At 37.9% G+C, this 22,917-nt stretch overlaps 2 protein-coding genes across 6 annotated transcripts in view; one reads left to right on the top strand and one right to left on the bottom strand.

Moving 5' to 3' along the window:
* Positions 1 to 7,881, top strand: part of PLBD1 (phospholipase B domain containing 1) — a 72,134-nt gene extending 64,253 nt beyond the window's left edge. Inside the window, exons 8-11 of the mRNA XM_082352595.1 lie at positions 90 to 230; positions 4,592 to 4,777; positions 5,458 to 5,564; positions 7,611 to 7,881. Of these exons, the coding sequence (XP_082208721.1) occupies positions 90 to 230; positions 4,592 to 4,777; positions 5,458 to 5,564; positions 7,611 to 7,778 (602 nt within the window). The 3' untranslated portion in view covers positions 7,779 to 7,881. The remainder of the gene's footprint in view (positions 1 to 89; positions 231 to 4,591; positions 4,778 to 5,457; positions 5,565 to 7,610) is intronic.
* Positions 7,882 to 8,579: 698 nt separating this feature from the next.
* ATF7IP (activating transcription factor 7 interacting protein) overlaps positions 8,580 to 22,917 on the bottom strand; it is a 117,926-nt gene continuing 103,588 nt past the window's right edge. For all 5 annotated transcript variants that reach the window (XM_082352574.1, XM_082352577.1, XM_082352573.1 and 2 more), the window contains 5 exons: positions 20,772 to 20,850; positions 19,017 to 19,172; positions 16,126 to 16,308; positions 14,376 to 14,488; positions 8,580 to 13,190 (listed from right to left, as the gene is read on the bottom strand). In XM_082352574.1, the coding sequence (XP_082208700.1) occupies positions 12,768 to 13,190; positions 14,376 to 14,488; positions 16,126 to 16,308; positions 19,017 to 19,172; positions 20,772 to 20,850 (954 nt within the window). In that variant the 3' untranslated portion in view covers positions 8,580 to 12,767. The remainder of the gene's footprint in view (positions 13,191 to 14,375; positions 14,489 to 16,125; positions 16,309 to 19,016; positions 19,173 to 20,771; positions 20,851 to 22,917) is intronic.

Raw genomic sequence — 22,917 nt, 5'->3', positions numbered from 1 at the left:
TAACTTTTAGGCATGTACGTACGTTTAGATCTGGAGTTAACTGGTAAAGACATACCCATGCCCTGTCTTCATGTCTCCCGATATTTCAGGCACGTATAACAATCAGTACATGGTCCTGGACCTGAAGAAGGTAAATCTGAACTACAGCCTTGATAAAGGCACTCTGTACATTGTGGAGCAAATTCCTACGTATGTAGAATATTCTGAACAAACCGATGTTCTGCGGACAGGTATTTTCTTCTTGCTAGAGGTCTGGAAGTCTGATGTGTGTGTGTGTGTGTGTGTGTGTGTGATGGATAATATGTGGTGTGTGAGTGTATGATGGGGGGAGTATATGGTGGGGAAGAAAGGAGGGGAATACCATTGCTAGTCACACAGGGAAAGAATGACCAGGTTCAGCACAACATGTAAAACCTGCACCTCAGAATCTTACGTGACAGCATAATCTACTCTTATGCGTAGACTGGGACAAAGCCAGGCATTCACAATCTTATGACTACTTATGGTTCCAATATTACCTTCTCTCCTGGGTTCCCAAGTAAAACTTTTAGTTCAGCAACTATTTATGGGAGTGCTACTCCGGCCCAGGGACTGGAAAAGCATGGATGTAGAATCCCCAACACACAGTCTGATAGGGAAGCAAGGCACCCAAAGAAGCTATTCGAACCCAGAAAGCAAAGAGCAGTGATAAGCTCTGGTGTAGCAAACCTAGTGGTGAAACTAAAGAAGGCACCGTGTCAGTGGGAGGGATGAGAGAAGGCGGTTCTGGAGGGCAAGGTCACAGCCCAGACGTTGGAAGTACTGGTTTCGGAGTCACATTGCCTTGATTTGACTATCTGTTCCTCAAAATCTTATCCGCTCTCTCCAAGCCTCGCTTTCTTCATCTGTAAAACCTGACAGTAATGGTACAGGTCCCTAGTCACTTATTTGTAATTACAAAATCTCAAAACTCTAAAACTAGAAGTTCTTTGTTCCTTTGTTTTTCGTCCTAGCTCTCTTGTGGTAGCAAAATATGACCTGATCTGAACTCACTCGGTAGCAAAAACTAACTTGAACTATTTATAGTCTCTATTTATTTCCTCTCCTCTGGAGAGAATTTATACATCAGGCTACAGAGTTATCAATGTCTTTGATTATGAGGGGCTCCCCACAGAGACTGCAACATCGTCTGTAATTTACACACCATTGCTGTTCTAAAACCTGGAAAACCGTGAATTCTGAAACCCATCTGGCCCCCAAGAGTTTTGCGATGTGGGAGTGTGGACCTTTGCAATTTCACAGGGTTGTCATGATAATTAACTGAGATAATTTTTGTCAATTCTTGAGCACGTTGCCGACACGTAGCAAGTCCTGACACCTTGCATTGAACGTAGTGCTCAGCGCACATAAGAAGTCCTCAGTGAACGTTTGGTAATAAATGAAAGAGAAGATGATGTCTGCGTGGAGGTTTACAGGCTAGAAAGGAGCTCAGCAATTTGACAAGGGGACAAGGTCAAACAAATAGAGGCATGAAGACCATGGTGTGAAGGAGAAACTATTAGCCCAAGACAGCTAGAGAGAAGGCTGTGACACGGAAGATAGGTAGTCAGGGGAAAATACAGCCTTTGGATCCTGCTGAGCAGTCAGTTTAGCCTTTATAGAAAGTCCAGAGATAAACCCACGCACCTATGGTCACCTAATCTACGACAAAGGAGGCAAGAATATAAAATGGAGAAAAGACACTCTCTTCGATAAGTGGTGCTGGCAAAACTGGACAGCTACATGTAAAAGAATGAAATTAGAACACTTCCTAACACCATACACAAAAATAAACTCAAAATGGATTAAAGACCTAAATGTAAGCCCAGACACTATGAAACTCTTAGAGGGAAACATAGGCAGAACACTCTGACATAAATCGCAGCAAGATCTTTTTCGGGCCGTCTCCTAGAGAAATGGAAATAAAAACAAAAATAAACAAATGGGATCTAATTAAACTTAAAAGCTTTTGCAAAGCAAAGGAAACCATAAGCAAAACAAAAAAACAACCCTCAGAATGGGAGAAAATATTTGCAAACGAAGCAACCAACAAGGGATTAATTTCCAAAATATACAAACAGCTCATGCAGCTCAATATCAAAAAAACAAATAACCCAATCAAAAAATGGGCAGAAGACCTAAATAGACATTTCTCCAAAGAAGACATACAGATGGCCAAAAAAAGCACATGAAAAGATGCTCAACATCACTAATTATTAGAGAAATGCAAATCAAAGCTACAATGAGGTATCACCTCACACCAGTCAGAATTTCCAACATCAAAAAATCTACAAACAATAAATGCTGGAGAGGGTGTGGAGAAAAGGAAATCCTCCTACACTGTTGGTGGGAATGTAAATTGGTACAGCTACTATGGAGAACAGTGTGGAGGTTCCTTAAAAAACTAAAAATTAGCCTTTATCCTTTAGAAAACTGGAGTCTTTGAAAAGGGAGAACAGACAGGTCAGAGAGAAGACAGGAGGAGAATTAGGAAACTGTTGAAATAGATCAGCTGAGAGATGAGTAGGAACAGAACCAAGATAAGGTATGGGTCCTGGGGATCAGGGCTGGTCCTTCATTTCCCAGGTCCTCGAATCCATTTTGTAACGACACCCAGAGGGAACCGCCTCACTCCAGGGTGGCTCCTGCCAGCTAAATGCATATAATGTGCATAAAACAGAATTAACTAAGGTGGAAACTTCAATTGCCAAGAAGATCAGATGCTACCAAGTAACGGACCTACCTCCTCTTGTTGGAAAATCCACCTGAGAAGCCACATCATTAGGTGGTTACTTGGGTAGCATGGCAGTTCAAAACTGAGAACCTAGCTGTCTGACTTGGTCCTAAGAGCCTGATAATAATAGGAAGCCGCTGATTATATGATGGTAGATTCAGGTTCTTTGCAATCCCATTCCTAGATCCCATGAAGAGGTCTACCCTGGGACTAAAACAAGTTGATGCTGATCTGTCTGTAGTTTGTTTTTTTTCCCCCCAGAGGCAAGAAGAACACAGAGTTAAATTCATTGAGTGTCTACTATATACTTGACATACCTTTTACTTATATTCTTTTGTTTGACCTTCATAACATATTTCCAGATAAGTAGTATTGTTACCATCTTACTGTAAGGGAAGAAAGGCTCAGAAAGAAACATGTGATTTTCCTAAATAATTAAGCGATATCATACAGCCATTAAAAAAAAAAAAAAAAAGTCCCGCAAACCTCCTAGTGTTTGGAAGCAGCTGTGATATGTCGATAGAAGCCCTGGGTGTTTTTAGTCAGAAGGAAGGCATTCGACCTCTCTGAACCTCTGTTTCTTCCTTTAGAAGGAGGGATGTAATATTTATACATCAGCAGGTGGTTGTGATATTATACAAGATACTCTATTTTAAATCCTTTTTTAATCATGAAGCTTTATGAAAATATGAAGTATAAAGCAGCCATTTTTATTATTCATTTGAGCTATTCACGTAGAGAACTATAATTATAAAAGTTAATATTCATCTAGTGCTTACCAAGTACCAGACCCTGTTGTAAGCTACTCCATCTGTTTGAACTCATTTAACGCTCACAATGATCCTTACAAGGTAAGTACTGTCATTGTTCACATTTTATAGATGAAGACACTGAGGCACAGAGAGGTTAAAAAATTCGTGTAAGGTCACATACCTAATAATGGCAGGACCAGGCTTAAGATCCAGGCAGTCTAGCTCCCAAGTTGTATAACCTAGGTATACTGCAATAATAAATGTGACTTTTAGCCTGCACTTTCAATGTTGTCTTTATCTCACGTCTTCCTGATGCTGGCTCTGTGCCCCAGAATCAGCAACGTTGAATGTCTTGTCATTTGTTTTCTCTTAATAACTTCACCCCCGAGTAGGGGATCCTATAAAACAGTAAGAAGGGAAAAAGGCAGACAAGGGCTAAGGGAATATGGGAGTGGGAATTAATCCCTGAATGGTGAAGGTTGACTGACTATCCCATAGGCAACACCCTAGGCCACTGTAATCTGAGCTGTTCCTGAAATGTTGATTTTACTAAAGGTGTGTCACATGTTTGATGCCTAGTGACCTTGGCACACCGTGAAGCTTTGAATGAAGCTGAGCCTTTATGAATGTTTAGCGTCAGAGGAGTTAAATGCCTACTGGAACCTTAAAGACCATCTCCATTCCCCTCACATTATGAACTCTTGCTTTCCCTCCTCCTGCTAAAAAAAGGGGTTGGGGGAATGAGGTTAACTGCCTAAGGTCTAGTTATTCAACCCTGAGCCTAGAATTCAGATTCTCTTCTGCTTAATAGATTGCTTTAAGAATTTGGGGTGAAAAACCAAAGAATCCTGATGCTCTTCTTCCCCTAATGGAATAATCTAGAGGTATACCGAGTCTGTAAATTTCACAGGATCTGTTTGATTGCCAGGGTTCACAGTCATTATTTTCTATGTAGTATCATTTTGTAATTACACAGCTGTGGCAATTTTCAAAAGAAAGTACCACGAATAACATTTCTTTTGTTCCCTCTCTCTTCTGTCTTCCTCCCCGTCCATCCCACCCTCCCCTCCCTTCCATTCCAAATTAGGATACTGGTCCTCCTACAACATTCCTTTCCATGAAAAAATCTACAACTGGAGCGGCTATCCAGTGTTGGTTAAGAAGCTGGGTTCGGACTACTCTTACGATCTGGCTTCACGAGCCAAAATCTTCCGGCGCGACCAAGGGAAAGTGACCGACATGGAATCCATGAAATATATCATGCGATACAACAGTACGTGGCACGTTTCTCAAGAATCATTCTTCAAAACTCCTTTTCTTCCCCATGGATAAAGAATCCATGTAATTTTATCATCTCTGTACTAGAAGGAATTATAAGAAGTTATTGAATTATTTAGTATTCAACTGATACTCTGCATATTATATACTCAACAAATAGAATTTTGTCCTCTTTTATAAAAATGATAGGGAAGAGGATTCTACATATTTTTTTAACTGAAAAAGTTATATGTAAAACACGGAAGAAAGAACCCATGTAGGGTACTTTTTTTACCCTACCGTCCCAAACACAGATTTCCTTCCAAGGAGAAAAGCAGCTACTAAAACAATAATTATTCATAAACACTTTATTTTTGATGAACAGTATCGAGTCAGATTTGTATTTATTTTGTTAAAAAAAAAATGTATGTACATTTGTCCTCTGTTATCTCTCTTCCATCCATTCTTCACTGTGCAAGGTTCTTGAGACCAGGCTGAGCCTGGAGCAGGGGACTTGCGGTTGCCTCTTCCCAGTACACGTCGGAGGTGACTTCTGTATATGGGAGCAGGCTGGGCCGAGGAGGTCTCTGGGGTACACTCTCTGATCGTCTAGGCTTTCACAGGTCCAGTTTACTGTGGATAAGTGGATCTCGGAATGGTCAGTGCTCACTCTTTTCCCCATCACTTGTTTCCTAGATTACAAGAACGATACTTACAGTAAGGGTGATCCCTGCAATACCATCTGCTGCCGTGAGGACCTGAACTCACTTAATCCAAGTCCTGGAGGTTGCTATGACACCAAGGTAACACGCTATTGGTTGTTTTGTTTTGTTTTTTAACTTTTTGTTTTATACTGGAGTATAGCCAATTAACAATGTTGCAATAGTTTCAGGTGCACAGCCCAGTGACTCAGCCATACATAACATGTATCGATTCTCCCCCCAAACTCCGCTCCCATCCAGTCGCTATTGGTTTTTGAATTTAATTTCCACCAGTACCTAGGCCTTTTCAAAGGCAAAGCTGCAGAGGTTTTTGTGGCATAAAACACAATGATGTCTCTGAACACAAACTCAGTTCAGGAATCAGCTTTTTCAGAGAGTCTGGTGGTAGGTCCTACTGCCTCACTTCCAGTTCCTGCTCTGCCGCTCAGCTGTAAATCACATCGTCTTTTATGCTTCTGTGTCCTCATCTGAAAAATGGAAATAAGCGTACTTGCCTCAAGGGTTGTTGTGAAGAATCAACATTTACTATCTATAAGATGTTCACAGCAGTACTCAGTGGGTTATTTGTAAATGTGCACAATCATGCTGCTGCTGCTGATGGTCCTGGGGAGGTTTTGTCTTACCAGGACCGGCCCAAAGCCCAGAGAACATACTGAGAGCAGCGTGATTTCACGTTACACAGGAACTGAATGTAGCTGAAGGAACAAGTAATGGACCAGATGCTCAAGCAATAAAGAGTTTTCACTATGCTAGAATTCTTAAGTGCTGTAATGTGTCTCACAATATAGGTAATAAAAAGTTTGCAGTGGGGCTGAAGCCCACTCACATAGGCTTGTGAGAACCAGTTGTTAAAATAGTTGACACCATGTTGATAGCTTGAAGTGGTGGAATATTTACATCATGGAAATCAGCAAACACTACAAATTGGGGTCTTTTTCCCTCAGAGAGCTAGTTAGTTAAAAATTTACCAGCACACTACTGGATTTGGGATGTCCAAGGTTGTGAGTTAGCCATCTAGTTGGTGGAAGGAATCATTCTACCACATCCTTTTGCACTTTTGGCTTGGGCATGTGTCTTTTCATTTGCATCTCCAGTCCTAAATTCTGGAAGAACTCTCTTACAAGCGGAGTTAACTGTTCTATCTGAAGCTCTCTAATAACTGTAAGAATGCCAACCCCCCCCCATACATTATTTTTTCTATCAGCTTAATGTCTAAACAGAAGATGCTTTAGAATAGTTTGAGCCAAGCTTTAGCCTTAATGACTCTCAAAATGCTGTGTAAGAAAAATTTAGTGGATGTAGCGAGCCTGGCACACATGAAGCCCCAGTGAATGCTTTTGTATTTATTTCTTTTTAATGGTATTTGCAGACATTCAGTAAAGTGTGTGAAAAGTGTTATGTCCATTCCAGAACACACAAAGAGAATTACTTGAACTGGGGAGAACCCAAGCCAAGCTGCCATCTGCCAAATTTTACTTTTTTTCAGGAGACAAGAGCCTGCCAATTTTTCATCAAAAAAGTCTCTGTTGAAGCATATACTTTAAAAATATCGTTTCTCTTGAGCCATTTTGAATATGAGGAAAATCAGAAGTTATGAGACATTTCCTGCTTTCCCCTCTAAGCTTAAGATCTGCTGCTACCCAATGTTCAAGTGTTTTTAAGACACGGACCTCACTTTTTATCGAGTTCCTTCTACTTCAATACTCGTTAGTGCCCTGATTAATAACAACTTTTACTGAGGAATTAATCTATTCTAGGCACTGCTTCAAGTATTTGCTCTCATTAATCCTTATGACAACTCTTCTATGAAGCAGGGTTATTAGTTTACTTTTACAAATGAGAAAATGGAGTCAAAATACATTTTGGAGCTAGAATTCCAAACATGAGTAACCTGATTCCAGATCTCACACTTTTGGCGGTTAATTTAACACACTTCTACTAGTCAGTGCACATTTGAATGCCAAATGGAAACAGAAGAGCATTATTGTGGAAGCTTGCAAGATTTTATTTTAAGGGGAGCTAATACTGTGACTTTGGACAAACAGCAGGAACAACAGCTACAGCAGGGACGTAGTCTAGCTTTTCCCCAGTGGTTTCCTAAAAGGTCCCCCTCTTCTCTCTTTGCAGGTGGCAGACATCTACCTGGCATCCAAGTACACAGCCTATGCCATCAGTGGGCCCACAGTACAAGGCGGCCTCCCTGTTTTTCACTGGAGCCGTTTCAACAAAACTCTCCATGAGGGCATGCCAGAGGCCTACAACTTTGATTTTATTACCATGAAACCAATTTTGTAACTTGACATAAAAAGGAGGGAGATGAGACACCAAGGGCACTATTTTAACTATGTTTTCCCATTCAGAATTAGTCTTAATAAAATATATTCAATCCAGGCTATCACTTTCATTTTTCACTGCCAATTTTGTCATTTTTAAAACAGGCATTTACTATAGGGTGGAGCGCTGTAGAAGAAAACATTACATATGATAAATGACAGTACCGTTTCAGCACACAAGCTTATACACAACAAAGTATGGGAGAAACTGCTCCCTTGCTCACGAAAATCCATTCTCTGCTCTTAAGCCTGGCCCCACAGACCACACCTCCCAGGCGCCCTCGGGCAGCTGTGCCACGTGGCAGAGTTCTCGCGAGTGGACTCTTCCCAGGCCTGGCTCCTAACAGCCTGTACTCCTCGTGCTCTGTCCCCTTCTCCCAGCTGGATGTGCTTAACGACAAAGCCCTAGGGGGTGGTGGGACCTCCAACAGGAATACTCCAATAGTGTTCTTTTTCTGGTCATTAAGAAGCAACAGCTGAGTCTTTTTCTGGCGCAGGATAGGCACATAATACAGCAAATTTTAATGTTGTCTCCCATTAGTTAAAAGCAGCGTATCTAATCTGGGAGCAACTCTGCATAACAAACTTTTCTTTCAAAGCTGGAGAACTGTATGTGGTTTGAGTACCGTGGTACTGTCAAGTTAAACGAACCATACTGAACAGTGTAACAGTGACTCTTAACAAGGTGAAAGACTCCCAAAAGAAAAAAAAAAAAAACCACAAGGGCTGAGAATAATCAGAATGAATCAGAGTACACAGGATGTTAAAAACCCAGTAGTTTATTTCAAAGTATAAATTTCAGGCTTGCTGAACAAAATCCCACTACAGTTAACACTTATACAGACAACACTCTACTGTACATTTAAAAAAGAAAAACCCCACAAAAACCTTCAAAACCTAATAAAAATAGGGCAACTTGCTATAGCCCAGTTTCTATTAGACATTAGGAAGGTCTTACATTGTCTTATTATTTACACTTTCAACTGCAATAAAGAAAAATCAGGATGCAAGTTTACTACAAAGGAATTATTTTTATATTTAACTTTGAAATGGTTGATAAAACACTAAAGCCAGGATTTCCCAAAAGGTGTTTGATTGCCCAGTTACCTTATTTACAAACAAAATTTTTTTAAAAGATGGCAATTAAGTATAAATGATGGGTATTAACTGACTCTACAAATTAAAAAAAATGAAAAACTTACTTAGCACGATAAAATAATTTGACCAGAAGACAAAGCATGTGTTTGTATCATCCTATTCCTCCCCAGTGGCTGGCTCAAGGGGGATAAGTTTCAGGAATTGGATAAACCTGCCACACTAACAAAACACCTTATAGGAATTGTTCTAATCTTTTTTTTTTTTTTTGTCCCAAAATTTTAGAAAAGGGGAGGAGGCATCATTTGCCCAGTAAATAGTAAGGCAGGCAGAATCATACATTGGTTTGAGATAAGAGTTATTTTCAATAATCTAATACTGGGACATGGTTTTTCTGGAAATTAAAACAGGCCAATGATAAAGCTAAAGTAATGAATAAATCATAGGATACTGAAATAGCCCAAGAAGGAAAGTCCCAGAGAACACTTGGAAGTGTTTGCCGTAACCTACTGTGCTAAGATCACAGTGTATAGAAGTGAGAGAGGAGGATACCAGAGGCATTATTTTGTTAATCTTGTACAGTACTGGAAAATTCGCAGAACAAGACAAAAATGTATGTAGTATTAACACCTCGCTGCATAAATGATCATTTTGAAAATGTAAGCAAAAGAGCAAACAAAAAAAAACTACGTTAACACTTAATCCAATAGCGCAAGAGAACAGTATGGTGTGGCCCGCTAAGGAGTTCTGCTGACAGATGGTCCTAAGATTCCAGGCTCCTTGCTTTAGGTCATTTTTTTCAATTAAACCTTTCATTTACTATCTGGCAATGGGGGTCAGGAGAGTGGGGAACACCTCTCTGTGAGGCAAATGGTATCCCAATAAATACTCACTTCTCAAGGAAGAAAGCGCTACTCTTCACTTCTCTCATAAACTTCTACTGTGTTAAACAGCACACAGTTTTCTGCATATTTTAAAAAGTGAGTCCAGAGAAATAGAAGGATATAGTTACCTCATAAAGCTACCTGTTAACAACAGATGTCTTTGTATGTAATTTATAAATTTACTGGCAAGAACGTAATTTTAAAATGTGAGGCTTACACTTAAAACAGGGTGAAGATTACTCTGACAAAGTGCATAGAGAGTAACAAACATCACAATTACCTTTAAATGTCATATAAACATCCTATATTTCAGGTTGAAGTATCAGAAGTTTCCAGGATTTCCAATAAGGCAATACTTACACAAGTATTGTCAGGCTAAAAAGGTAGCAAACTTGCATTCCCAAAATGGGATTATCAAGCTTGTTTATAACACTCTGTGAAAAGATATTGTGAAATAAAAAAAGGTACCATGGAGCGTGAACTGCTATTAAAAAAATCTGTAACCAGTAGCTATTTCTAGTTGAGTCCTCCATTCTCTGTCCCCAAAGAAGCAAACCAAACAAAAAGAAAGCACTCCTCAACATTAAAACCTGCCCCAAATAAAAGCCTAGAGTTCTAGCCTAGCACCCATCAGTAACTCCAATATAGCTGTTGCCTATAAATCCCATGGCAGGCTAACTGAAGGAGACCATCTTGTAATATCTTTTCCCTCAAATAATCACAATTTCTCTTTGTACCTTCCCTCCACCACCTGTAATAAACAGTTTTATTTTACTGTAGAAAATCTATTTTTAGGGTTACTATTTAAGTATTTTTTTTCTCTGACAGAAATGACACAATATAGGCTAAAATAACATTTTCCTTCTACTGGGCTTTCTTCACCTGATTATATAATGCTATGAAAACTTTAAAAAAAAAAAAAAGATTAGTGAATATAAATAAACGTTCACCAAGGGAACCTTTCTAGGCTAGGTAAGCAAATTATTATCAAGTGACCACAAAACCGGTCAATAAAGAACAGTTTTGAACGTGGGCTTTCTATTCTGTAGACAGGAATGATCTTGAACACATAACACTGCAACCATTGCAGGTAAAAACATATATACATGCAGATATAAGATAGGTGCTCACACACATCTAGAAGATCATCAATTTCTCCCTTTAAAATTTTTCATTGGCATGACGTTGGCAACTTGTTTACCATCATCATTAGTCCTAGAATGAGTAACGTCTACATAGTTGGTTGGCAAATACGATTAGTGGAAACTTTAATTCTCATTGTGGTCTCATTTTCTGAAAGCAAAAGGAAGATTTTGGATTTACTTTTGGCAAATTACAATCTGTAGGCTTTCTTCAGCATCAATCAAACTTCACACCCAACATGACAGTACACTGACTGGTAAAAGTCTCTAAAGAGTTTCTTTACAACAAGAATGCTTCCTTATTACAAGCCATCGAAGTTGCAAACAAAGCAGCATTAATATTGAAGCCATAGCTCCCACTTATAATTCCAGGAAAAATTAATGACTAACTTATTTAATAAGGTAGGAGTATGAATTCAAATATGATATGGGAAGATGAGTTGAAAATTTGTTTCACAAACTCCACAAATTCCTTTCCAAGTATGGCCAACCACACTCTCACCCCCACCAAATTACACCAGCTCTCCTGTCTTAAGCTATCAACACTCAAACACGTACCTGATACCACGTATAGCTGGCATTCATAATGAAAATCCATGACCTAAGCTGAACTTGATTAAAACTTTGAAAAAGAACAGAGATGCACAGAAGTTATATCTAATTGTTACATTAAATGACTCCAAAGGATATACTCTAAAATCCTATCCAAAGCTGACATACGATAAATCAGACAAAACTTAGCACCATCAAAACAAAGTTAAAAGATTAAGACAGGAAGAATGATAGGAGAATAAAGAAGAAATGGAGCTTTCCCTTTGATAGTTTACTCACTGTATTTTGTGAATTTTACTATTTACTTCCTTTGAAAGAATACTATGCTTTGGGTGATAAGGTAAACTAGAATTGCTTTCATCATCTCTAAAACCTTGTGCAACATAGATACCAAAATATATTTGAAGGAAAATTTTCTTACACAACGTGGTCCAAAAATAAAAAGCATTTATATTCTTGGAAGAAAAGAGCAAGTCAAATTTTTGGAGTGAAATGTAGTGATGTCACTGATGAGACTATTTATAAAAGGCTTGGTCTAAAATTTACTTGAGGGAGATGTGCTACGTTTGGGGGAGATAAAGGAGAAATGAGGGTGAAAGGCTGTCAGGGAAGAGTAAATAATAATGGACAAATGGCCCTGTTTACTTTTGTCGTTAATCTTTAAGGCACAAAATAAATGGAAAAACCAGATTAGAAAAGAGAGGGCCCATTGCAGATCTTTTTCATCTAACTGACAACCCAGAAGAGACAAAAGAAAAGATGAACAGATCCTTTCCTGTGTTCAAATTAACCTATTTTATACTATTTAACCAATTTGCTTTTTATTTTTTCTTTGGGTTCCATTTAGATTCAGTTTAAATCATTTATCCATGAACCTACAGATCTCTGAGAAGCAGAATCATGCCAGATACATACCTCAAATCCTTTGATCTACTTACTTCACACTGGAAGAGAGGTAAATTTGAGAATGAAAATGGGAGATTCCACTGCAATAAACATATAAATACAGAAAAGCACAAACACCCACACATATACCCCAGCCTCAAAACTAAAGCAAGGTGCACATTTACATTTCAAAACCCTGAAGCTTGAATTGTTCAGGAAAAGATTCTGCTTTATGGGCTGAGTTTATTCTGATTATAAACCAATGTAGTGTATATACACATCTGTCCAAGAAGTCTTGCACAGTGTGGATTTTACAATGGGTATCATGCACAAGATTAAAGCGAGACCCAAAAGTGGAACTTTTGAAAGAGGAAGAGATAAAGGCTCCAAGGTTTAACTGCTCTGGGAAGAAGAGATCACATCCGTTGACTGAGGATCACAGAAAGGTCCAAAACGTCCATAAATATCCTTGGCTCGTACTGCAAAGTAGTATTTGCTGCCAGATACAAACTGGGTGAGAGTGCATGCCATGGGCAAGGGAAGTGCCTTTACTTCTCCAATCTTCTTCCACTGTGAGGGCACAGTGGCACTGGGTTCCTCATGGTAAGCATACAGATGGTAGCTGTCAACGGCGGCACAGCTTCTATCCACCTCAAGGACACTCCAGGACAGCACAATGCCGTTTTGACTCTGCACCCGGGCTAACTTCAAGTGTGGCTTCTGAGGCGGCGATGTGCTGGCGGCCTCCGGGGGCAGGCGCTGCGGCTGCGGGGCTTCTGGTAAGGGCGCCGGGTGCACAGGGCGTGAGGGGGGCTCCTAGAGGAAGAAGAGGCACGCCGGTTTATAATGGCCACAAAGAGGGCCGCTGCTGAGGGCAGAGCACAGCATCCTAGAGACCATTTAGAGGGGCTTCACCTTACACCAAGGACCCTAGGAGACACCAGACCCCATGCCATTTCTGGCAAGTTCTAGTTGATGATTTGTAACCAGTCACACCCCGCACGATGAGAGCTAAGGTTCCTCCCACTCTACGTTCGAGGTCTAAAATACTGTTTTCCTTGGGAAACAAAAGCCCTTGCTGATGGAACATCATCTTGATAAAAACTGAAATAAGCATCTACTTCTAACAAAATAATTTATGATTTGATGATCTACACTACAGATACTTATTTTAATATAACATTTTTAAGTAACGTGTGGCAGTCTATCATGTAAAATTGAGTATCAACTCTACTTTCATTTTCAAACTGTTTTTCCATATAAAGACAGCAGCGTATTCTTATAAGTAAGCACATTTAACACTGAATGTATATTCTGTTCTTGGTCAGTTCTTGGTCAGCACGAAAAAGGTGACATTTATATTGGACTGTGAAAGACAGAATTTAGAAATGTAGAAATAGTCATGGACCTTTCTGCCAGTAGGTAAAAGCATGAGCAAGGGCATGAGGATAGGCAAGTGAGGGGATTTATGGGCAAAAACAAGTATTAACTTTTATCTAGATATTGGGTATGTGAAGAACATACACATTTGGAAAGGTAAGTTAAGGCCAGATGACGAAAATGTATGAGGTATGACCTTGGGCTGGTTACTCAACCACTCTGTACATTAGCTGTCATACCTATAATAAAGGTATTAAATAAAAACTGAAGTTAGAACATGAAAAGATACTTTTTTAAATATCCTTTTTAATACTCAAAAGTGCTCTTTTTAATTTAACCATGCGTTTAAAATGGTCTATTTCACTCTGCATGCCCCAGATGTGGGCTCTTTTTATACACTGTCCACCACCACAAGCAAACTCAATAATCCTCAACCATCATTCCCTACAAACATTTGCTCACAATGCTAAGGTCTATTTTCTTCAATAAACTTCTGCTGGAGACAGAGAAGACCTGTCATTTCCTTTTGACATAACCAGTTTAAAGAAAAAAGTGCCAACTGCAATGCTACTTGATGGCTGTGCAGGTGAGAACTTTGTGAAACCAGGCGTCCGCGCTTACGGCGTGCACTTGCGGCGGCCGGTGATGCACCGTGAGGTGAGGTCCTGCTGACCCCAGGGTTAATCCATTGTTTACAACGTATGCAGTTGCTTGAGGCACTCGAACTGTAACACCTATAAAAGAAAATTCAGTGACAAGATTAGAATTCTATTCCAAATTTGGTAGAACACTGAATTAAACATTTAAAGTCAGTAAAGTGATGTTTTTAAAATTCAAAAGGGAAAATATTTCTCTTCTTCCTATAAGGCTACACTCAGCTAAAGTATTATTTGAGCACGAGGATAAAGAAATTCTCACATATGCGAGCTACCAAAATAAAATCCACCTCCATGAACTTTTCCTCAAGTAGCCACTGGAGGATATATGCTACCCACGTGAGAGAGAAAATCAAGAAAGAGGAAAACAGGAGACGCAGTGAACAGGAGATCCAGCACAGGAGAGAAGTAAATGTAGTCCCTACCAAAAGGACTATAACGAAAAATCCTAGAACGCTGCAACACTGGAGGTAGACACGTGCAAGGCACACAGGTCAGAAAGGAGCAGTGTGACTCTCAAGACAGAAGACGGGAAGCTATCTTCACAAAGATCTCTGCTGCCTCCAGGACAGGCAAGTTATCCTTGCCTTGTGTGAATGAGGTTCCTCTTTCTTTCCATGCCCTACTGATCAGCTGAGGATACTCATTCATCCAACAGAAAACTCTTCTGACGTACATCAGGGCAACAAAAGCAGAAAATTTAGAAGCCACCCATGCCTCAACCACATTCCTGCTATATATTCAGTACCGCCATGTACCCTGACTGGGGTGAGCCCAGTTTCCCAGAATTCATTCATGACACTGTTGACTGATTTCCCCAGAGAAAGCTCTTGTAAACTTGAGAAAGCTGAAGCCAGAATGTGAACCAGAGACTCTGCTTAGTTTATTTTCTCCTAGGAGCCATCACCTAATAATGGCATTACTGAATTTTCTTTAAACAGCTGGATTTGCCCTTGCTATTAAATTTTGCAAAACTAAATATTTTTAGTGATACCTATATAGATTGCAAAACCATACAGAAAAACAGAAAGTAAGTAAGGATGATGGTTACCTCTGATGGAAGGGAGAGGGATGCAATTAAGGGCGGGCATATAGTAGACTTCTGGATACTGATAAAGCTCTATTTCTTAGGCTGGTGGGGAGTTCATACATGGTTCATTTTGCCATTTTTCTTTAAACTTTAAATACATCTTTTACAGAAACTTGTTTGTATGATATATCTTACTACTAAAAAATATATATATATATATATTTTTTTCCATTTATATACACATACATAAACATATGGAAATTACAAGTTACCTTGAACATTTTCCCATTTTTTATTTCTCAGCCACTTCCCACACCTTTAAGACTCTCTCATTGGAGGCTATCCTTTACCATTATCTCCATCTGGGCTAAGTCACAATTGATCATTCCCACTTTAACTAGGCAAGGTGTCTCTTAATAGAGTATAGGCCAACATCAAATACGGTACTGTGATAGTACAGGCCATAAATAATTAAATTGAAGACAACACTCAGAACACGTATCATATAATATACAAGTCCAATTTTTCTGGTTAACTCTCCTAAGGGAAGAAAAATGAATTAATAATAGTTTTAATATGATATTCAGCACTTTTTGCTAAATCTAATGTCAATATAAGCTACTCCAACTAAGTGCTAAAGAACTACATGTAACTTGGAGCCATATACAGGCAAAGAGTCTCTTACTATTTTGGGGATTGACCTGCCGAACAGCAGGAGCCTGCATAACAGTTCCTCGCAGGGGAGCCTGAGCTGGTGGTGCGGGGAGAGTTGTATAAACCACTTGATGGTTTGCAGGAGCTCTTGGTACAGGGAGCCTCGTGGTCACCTGAGTTACTGGACGATGCGTTACATTCACGGTGGTTGGAGCTAATGAAAAGCAGAAAAATGTATTAAAAATGCAGTAAATTCTATGCTAAGTAAACAGTATTAAAGGATAATTAACTTTATACAAAATCTGATTTACTATAATAAAGAGAAATAGAGACAAGAGTCTCCTTTTGTAATCGTGAAAGGTAAGAATGACAGGGCCAATGAAAATTAATATTATTACAATCCAAGCTTCAGAAGAAAAGAGTACCTCAACCAGGTCCAATGCCCTTCCTACTCTAGTTTAACTAGATAAATAAGCAAGTGAAGATGAAGAAAGGGTTTAGACCTTGAGAGTATGATCTTATAGGAGTGATTTAAAAGAGTAAATTTTCCCTTCCTCAGTGTTAAATTATTCTTAGCAGAGTGGAACTTTTGGCCCTCCAGGCCTTCTACCGATGGGTATAAATCCAAGAGAGTAACTCCGTGTTCCCACAGTTCAAAAAAACTGGCTAGGGCTTCCCTGGTGGCGCAGTGGTTGAGAATCTGCCTGCTAATGCAGGGGACACAGGTTCGAGCCCTGGTCTGGGAAGATCCCACATGCCGCGGAGCAACTGGGCCCATGAGCCACAACTACCGAGCCTGCGCGTCTGGAGCCTGTGCCCCGCAGCGGGAGGGGCCGCAGTGGTGAAAGGCCCACGCACTGCGATGAAGAGCGGCCCCCGCACCGTGATGAAGAGTGGCCCCCACTTGCCGCAACTAGAGAAAGCCCTCACACGAAAACTAAGAGACTCAACACAGTCATAAATAAATAAATAAAATAAATAAATAAAGTATTAAAAAACAAAACAAAACAAAACTAATCTTTAAAAAAAAAAAACAAAAAAAACTGGCTATTATAATTGACATTTTCTTCAGATGAGCCAAACCATCTCTTACTCAAAACAATAAAACACCCATTAAAATACAGGCTTCTTCCTAATTAGGCATTCCTCCTAATTTATGTTCCAGAGAGCATTAATGCCTTGAGTGATATTAACACATATTTATCAAAATATGAGTCCTAAATGTTCACTGACAGCATGGAAGTACAGTAATGATTTCAGGAGTTAACAGTTTCTTGTTAATAACTCTCTGAATTAGAATTACATTTTACAAATGACCACATATTAACTATATAATAAAAATCAATAATAAATATACTTTCATATGGAAAAATGTGCTCTATAATAAAATAAATTTGGAGGTAAACACTGGATATAATAAAGATAAAGAGACTGCTTGGTCTTTACATATCCTAACTTTCAACGTGAGTCTTTCGACAGAGGAAAAAAGTAAAGTATACAAGGAGGAATACTTATCTCTTCATCTCCTTATTCTCCATTTTACTATCTATATTGTTCATGGGTTTGCATAATGACATTTCCTTCTAAATTATCTAAATTAGGTGACTGTCATTTTAATTTATTTCACTGGATCAAATTCCATGTGAGCTCAATGTATACCTTAATGAGAAGAGTGCTTATATAAGCATTCTGCAGATAAATCTCTTAAGCAATAGGCTATTTTCTGAAGAAGACAACCTGTCTTGATTGGCTTCCAAACAGATTAGGAGATACAGGCTACATCTTGAAAATGTTTATAGCTTCTTGAGAGGTAGCAGGTAAAATATTAGTGGTTATCTTCTGACAGTAGTGTTAGGCCAGTTAACACTATTTCAGAGGTGGAGAGAAGGGGTTAGATTCTCGATATATTTTATAGTCAGAGCAGGGAAGATTTGCTGAGTACGGGTGTCAGAGGGAAAGAAGAGAGTCAAGGATGAGGCAGGTCTCTTAAAAAAAAAAAAACAAAACTATTTCTAGTTAAGAATCATGTAAAAATTCTTGTTTGATCAGTCAATTATAACTTCTTGGTTATAATCAGAATGAATCATTACACTCATCCCTTCCAGAGAAACTATATTCATTTCTGCTGTTTACAGTGGCAGATGACAAAGACATATATAATTGAACTCTTCTTTATAACTATTCTGTATCAGTGCTGCTACTTAAGACTGTCCACGAAATTAAGGCATACTGCACTCAAAAACATACACTGCCTTCAAAATAACAATGAGGACTATTCTTAATTTTCTGTCTAATCTTTTTTTAAAATAGTTTATAGTTTTTATAACTTATTACTAACATAATTAGGGTTAAAATCCAGTTCATCTCAAGGGAATGAGAAGACAAGCCACAGACTGGGACAAAATATCTGCAAAAGACATATTTGATAAAGGACTATTATCCAAAACATACAAAGAACTCCTAAAACTCAACAATAAGAAAATGAACCACCCGATTAAAATGTGGACAAAGAATCTGAACAGACACCTCACTAAAGAAGATAAAAGATGGCAAACAAGCACACGAAAAGATACTCAACATAACATGTCATTAGGGAGATGCAAATCAAATACCAATGAGATTCCACTACACCTATTAGAATGGTGAAAATCTAAAACACTGACAATACCAAATGCTGGATGTGGAGCAAGAGTTCCTCACACTCATTGCTGGCAGAAACGCAAAATGGTACAGCCACTCTGGAAGACACTTTGGCAGTGTCTCACAAAACCAAACACATTCTTCCCGTACGATCCAGCAATCACGCTCATTGGTATTTACCTAAATGAGCTAATTTTCTGTCTAATCTTTCCACTCAATTTCATAGTCATATTTCACTGCAGGCAAAACTAAAGTTTCAGCTCAGTGATTCAGCACATTTACCTGTAGGTAGTAAGTGTATGGTTGTCTGAGATGGTCCACTTGTTGGCACCCCAGATGGCTGAAGAGGCAGAGCTGGCTGGATGGGTTGCAATGGTCGAGATATAGGCTGAGAAGAGCTCATGGTTGACACAGGAGTGTGATTTATCTTTTTAGGGTCTGTTAATTAAAAGTGAGACAATATGATTATTGATAGAAAAAAATTAGAAATACAAGTTCATCCTTGCCATTCAGTCACATTTACCCCTAAGAGAACAATTTCTTTGTATTTTAATTAAGTGCACTTTTGCCAATTTGAAAACCAAGTCAGGATCTTAAACAATTCACTGTTGGCTCTATCACAGATTCTAATTCACATTTAAAGAAAACACAGTTTAACTTTTTTTTTTTTTAAATGCAAGAATTCTACTTCTAACTCAATACAACAAATTTAAGGCTTTAGCAACTGCTACTTTAATACTTGAGTGTTGATGAAGAACAATGCACTTTAGATGGGAGAATTTAAGTAACACTCAGTGGTGGGGCAATGGAAAGAGGCTCCAAGAGGCAGAGGTGATAGAAAGGGAACTGGCAAGAGCATTGATAACAAACTTTGCTTACTTTACTTTTTTATCTAGAACCAGCCCTACCTGTGTCTTCTCAAAAATAACCTGTATTTATTTTTGTGCTCTAGGAAATTCTTTCCATTAAGATTTCTCTATTAAAAAAAATAGTAAAAGCAATACAGAAAATCTGAAATTTTTAAACAATAATCAGACGGGCATGAATTCAACCCTGACAAATGATGGGGCAAACCTTCCAATTTTACATCAGTTTTATACAAAAAAAAAAATTGACTTTAATGTCACATAATGAATTGTATAGCTACTTAATTTTGTTTTCCTAAAACCAACTTAACTATCTTATTCCCTAAAATGTAATTTTAAAAAATCTTGTTTTTAAAAAAATTTAATGTTTTTAAGGTAAAATAATTAGCACCTGATTCCTATTAGATTTTCCACATGCATTATATAATTACCACCACAAAGTTTTACAAATATGTTTGTGAACAAAGTTATTCTCAAATAAGTTTGAGAAATACTTTATAGCTTGAATCATTCTTGGAGATTTACACTGTAAATTAGCATAGCAAAGGCTCTGAGAAATCTGTATTAAGGAAAAAATCCATATAATTTTAACTCAGCATTTTCCAAGCATATTTAACCATGAACTTTTATTCACAGAACACCTATTAACACTGTGGAAGAATAACTGGGAATATTGGTTAATATCTAACCAATATAATTTCTAAATATTATAACTCAGAATAATATTGAGAATTCTGGGTGTGCATGGTTTTTAACATTACTTTCATTTAACATCTACATTAAAACACACACACACACACACACACACACACACACACACGGAAAAAACATTTAACTTAAAGTCAAAAGACCTGGGTTTAATTTGCAATCTGAATCTATACTCAACTCTAAAATGAGCAATATAGGGTTATTGTAAGGATCAAGTGAAATAACAGATATAAAAGGAGAGGTGTTCCACAAGTCAAATATTCTCCTAGTTGCTGTTTTCCTTTATGCCTTGTTCATATACATTCAAGATTTGATTTCTATTTTTTAATTCTAATCTTAAAAACCCTCTTTCTAAAAAGGACACAAATAATGGGGTAGAGATCTGTGTTCACTGAATATAATGGATTAAGAGAGAAAAATGGTATCAAAGCATTTCTTAGTATGATTACTTATATTTAAGTACCTTGTGAAGCTCCACTCTCTTCATCATCCATTGTCAGATCAATGACCCCACCTGAATCGTTGCCTGTGGCTTTTCCACTCTGAAAAACAAAACATCTGCATTTTGCAAAGGAAACTCTGGCAGACATAAGGAAAATAAAATAATACTGAGGGGAAACAAGGATAATGCATAGCCTGGTTCAATTTGGACACCTAAATGGCTTTACCTGAAGAAAGACTGTTTGCCAGATAAATGACCCAAGGATACTCATGAGCTAAATATCTGCCACATAAAAAATAACTCTGAAATCTTTTCACAATAAATTCTTTTTTTTTTAAATTACACTGTCAATTGCATAGAGCTATTAAAGTGATGATCAAGTGTTTTAAGTGATTAAATGTAAACAATTCATTTTCTTTTTTTTTTTTTTACTTTTTCTTTTTTTTTTGATGTGGACCATTTTTAAAGTCTTTGCTGAGTCTGTTACAATATTGCCTCTGTTTAACGCCTCGGTTTTTGGCCCCGAGGCATGTGGGATCCCATCTCCCTGACGAGGGATTGAACCCACACCCCCCGCATTGGAAGGCAAAGTCTCAACCACTGGACTGTCAGGGAAGTCCCATACAATCCATTTTCTAACATTTAAATGTTGACCAATCCTACACTAAATTATCAACGTTAATTCACAAAAACACCAAAGGCAACTTTAAAGCCAGAATTAGGTTACATAAAATAATATATTTTTTTCCCTGAAGAATGCTGTCATATGATAGGATATGATGTGCTGTAATCAACTGCCATCTAATTTGACTGAAGTCCACCCACTGTCCAAAATCATTAGAAATGTAATTTTAAAAAATTTTAACTATAAAATAGCAACAAAAAAGGAAAGCAGTACAAAACAGACCTAAAGAGCCAAGATCTTCAAGTCAAAAAGACTGAGTGCATCTTTTAGTTCCAACACATACAAGCTATGTGAATTTATGTTAAAAGGACATTTCCTCAATTTCCAAAATTTGGATATGAAGTCTATTATAAGGATTAATCCAAATATGCATACAAAGAGCTTAACACCAGGCATGATACATGGTAACTGCTTAATAAATGCTAATCATAATTATTTTATGATATCTTATATCAACTCCAAATGATTAAGGCTTTCATCTACAAAACTCCAATTTTGCAAAATTAAAGAAAATAATTCTTTGATGTTAGATATTCAGGCCAAATCCAAACACAATGATGTAATTCTAAATCCAAACACAATGATGTAAATCTAAATCTAAATTCTAAATCTAAATTCTAAATCTAAACACTTATAAACCTTTCTTTGATAATGACTTCATAGAAAATGACTTGTTTACAAACATCACAAATCTGAAAAATTCAAAATGAAAAGTTCTTAACAAACCCTTGAAGAATGTAACAGAATCCACTTGCTACAACAGATCTAAAGGTCCATTTTTCAAAATAAGGTCCACTTTTAAAATTAAGCTTTAAATTCATCAAAAATTACTAGACAAACACGCAAACACCAGTAAAGTAGAACCCAACTAAAAACAAAAGATGGTCAATAAAAATAACTCCAAGTGGAGCCAGATGTTGAATTCAGCAGACTTCAAAGCATCTGTTAAAAATATGCTCAAAGAATTACTAGAACAAATAATCCTAAAATTTATATGGAATCACAAAAAACCCAGAATTGCCAAAGCAATCCTGAGGGAAAAAAACAAAGCTGGAGGCCTAACACTCCCAACTTCAGACAATAAACAAAGCTACAGTAATCAAAACAGCATAGTACTGGCATAAAAACAGACATATGGATCAATGGATCAGAATAAAGAGCCCACAAATAAACCCACACACCTACGATCAATTAATCTTTGACAAAGGAGGCAAGAATGATACAATGGAGAAAAGACAGTCTCTTCAGTAAGTGATGTTGGGAAAGCTGGACGGCCACATGTAAATCAATGAAGATAGAACACTCCCTCACACCATACACAAAAGTAAACTAAAAATAGCTTAAAGACTTAAATATAAGACATGACACCATAAAACTCCTAGACAAGAACATGGGCAAAACATTCTCTGACATAAATCATAGCAATGTTTTCTTAGGTCAGTCTCCCAAGGCAACAGAAATAAAAGCAAAAATAAACAAATA

Source organism: Balaenoptera borealis (genome assembly GCF_965194805.1).
Source record: "Balaenoptera borealis genome assembly, chromosome: 13".
NCBI classification, from domain to species: domain Eukaryota; kingdom Metazoa; phylum Chordata; class Mammalia; order Artiodactyla; family Balaenopteridae; genus Balaenoptera; species Balaenoptera borealis.
Note: the sequence above shows the minus strand (reverse complement) of the source record. Positions and strands in the feature narration are given on the sequence as shown.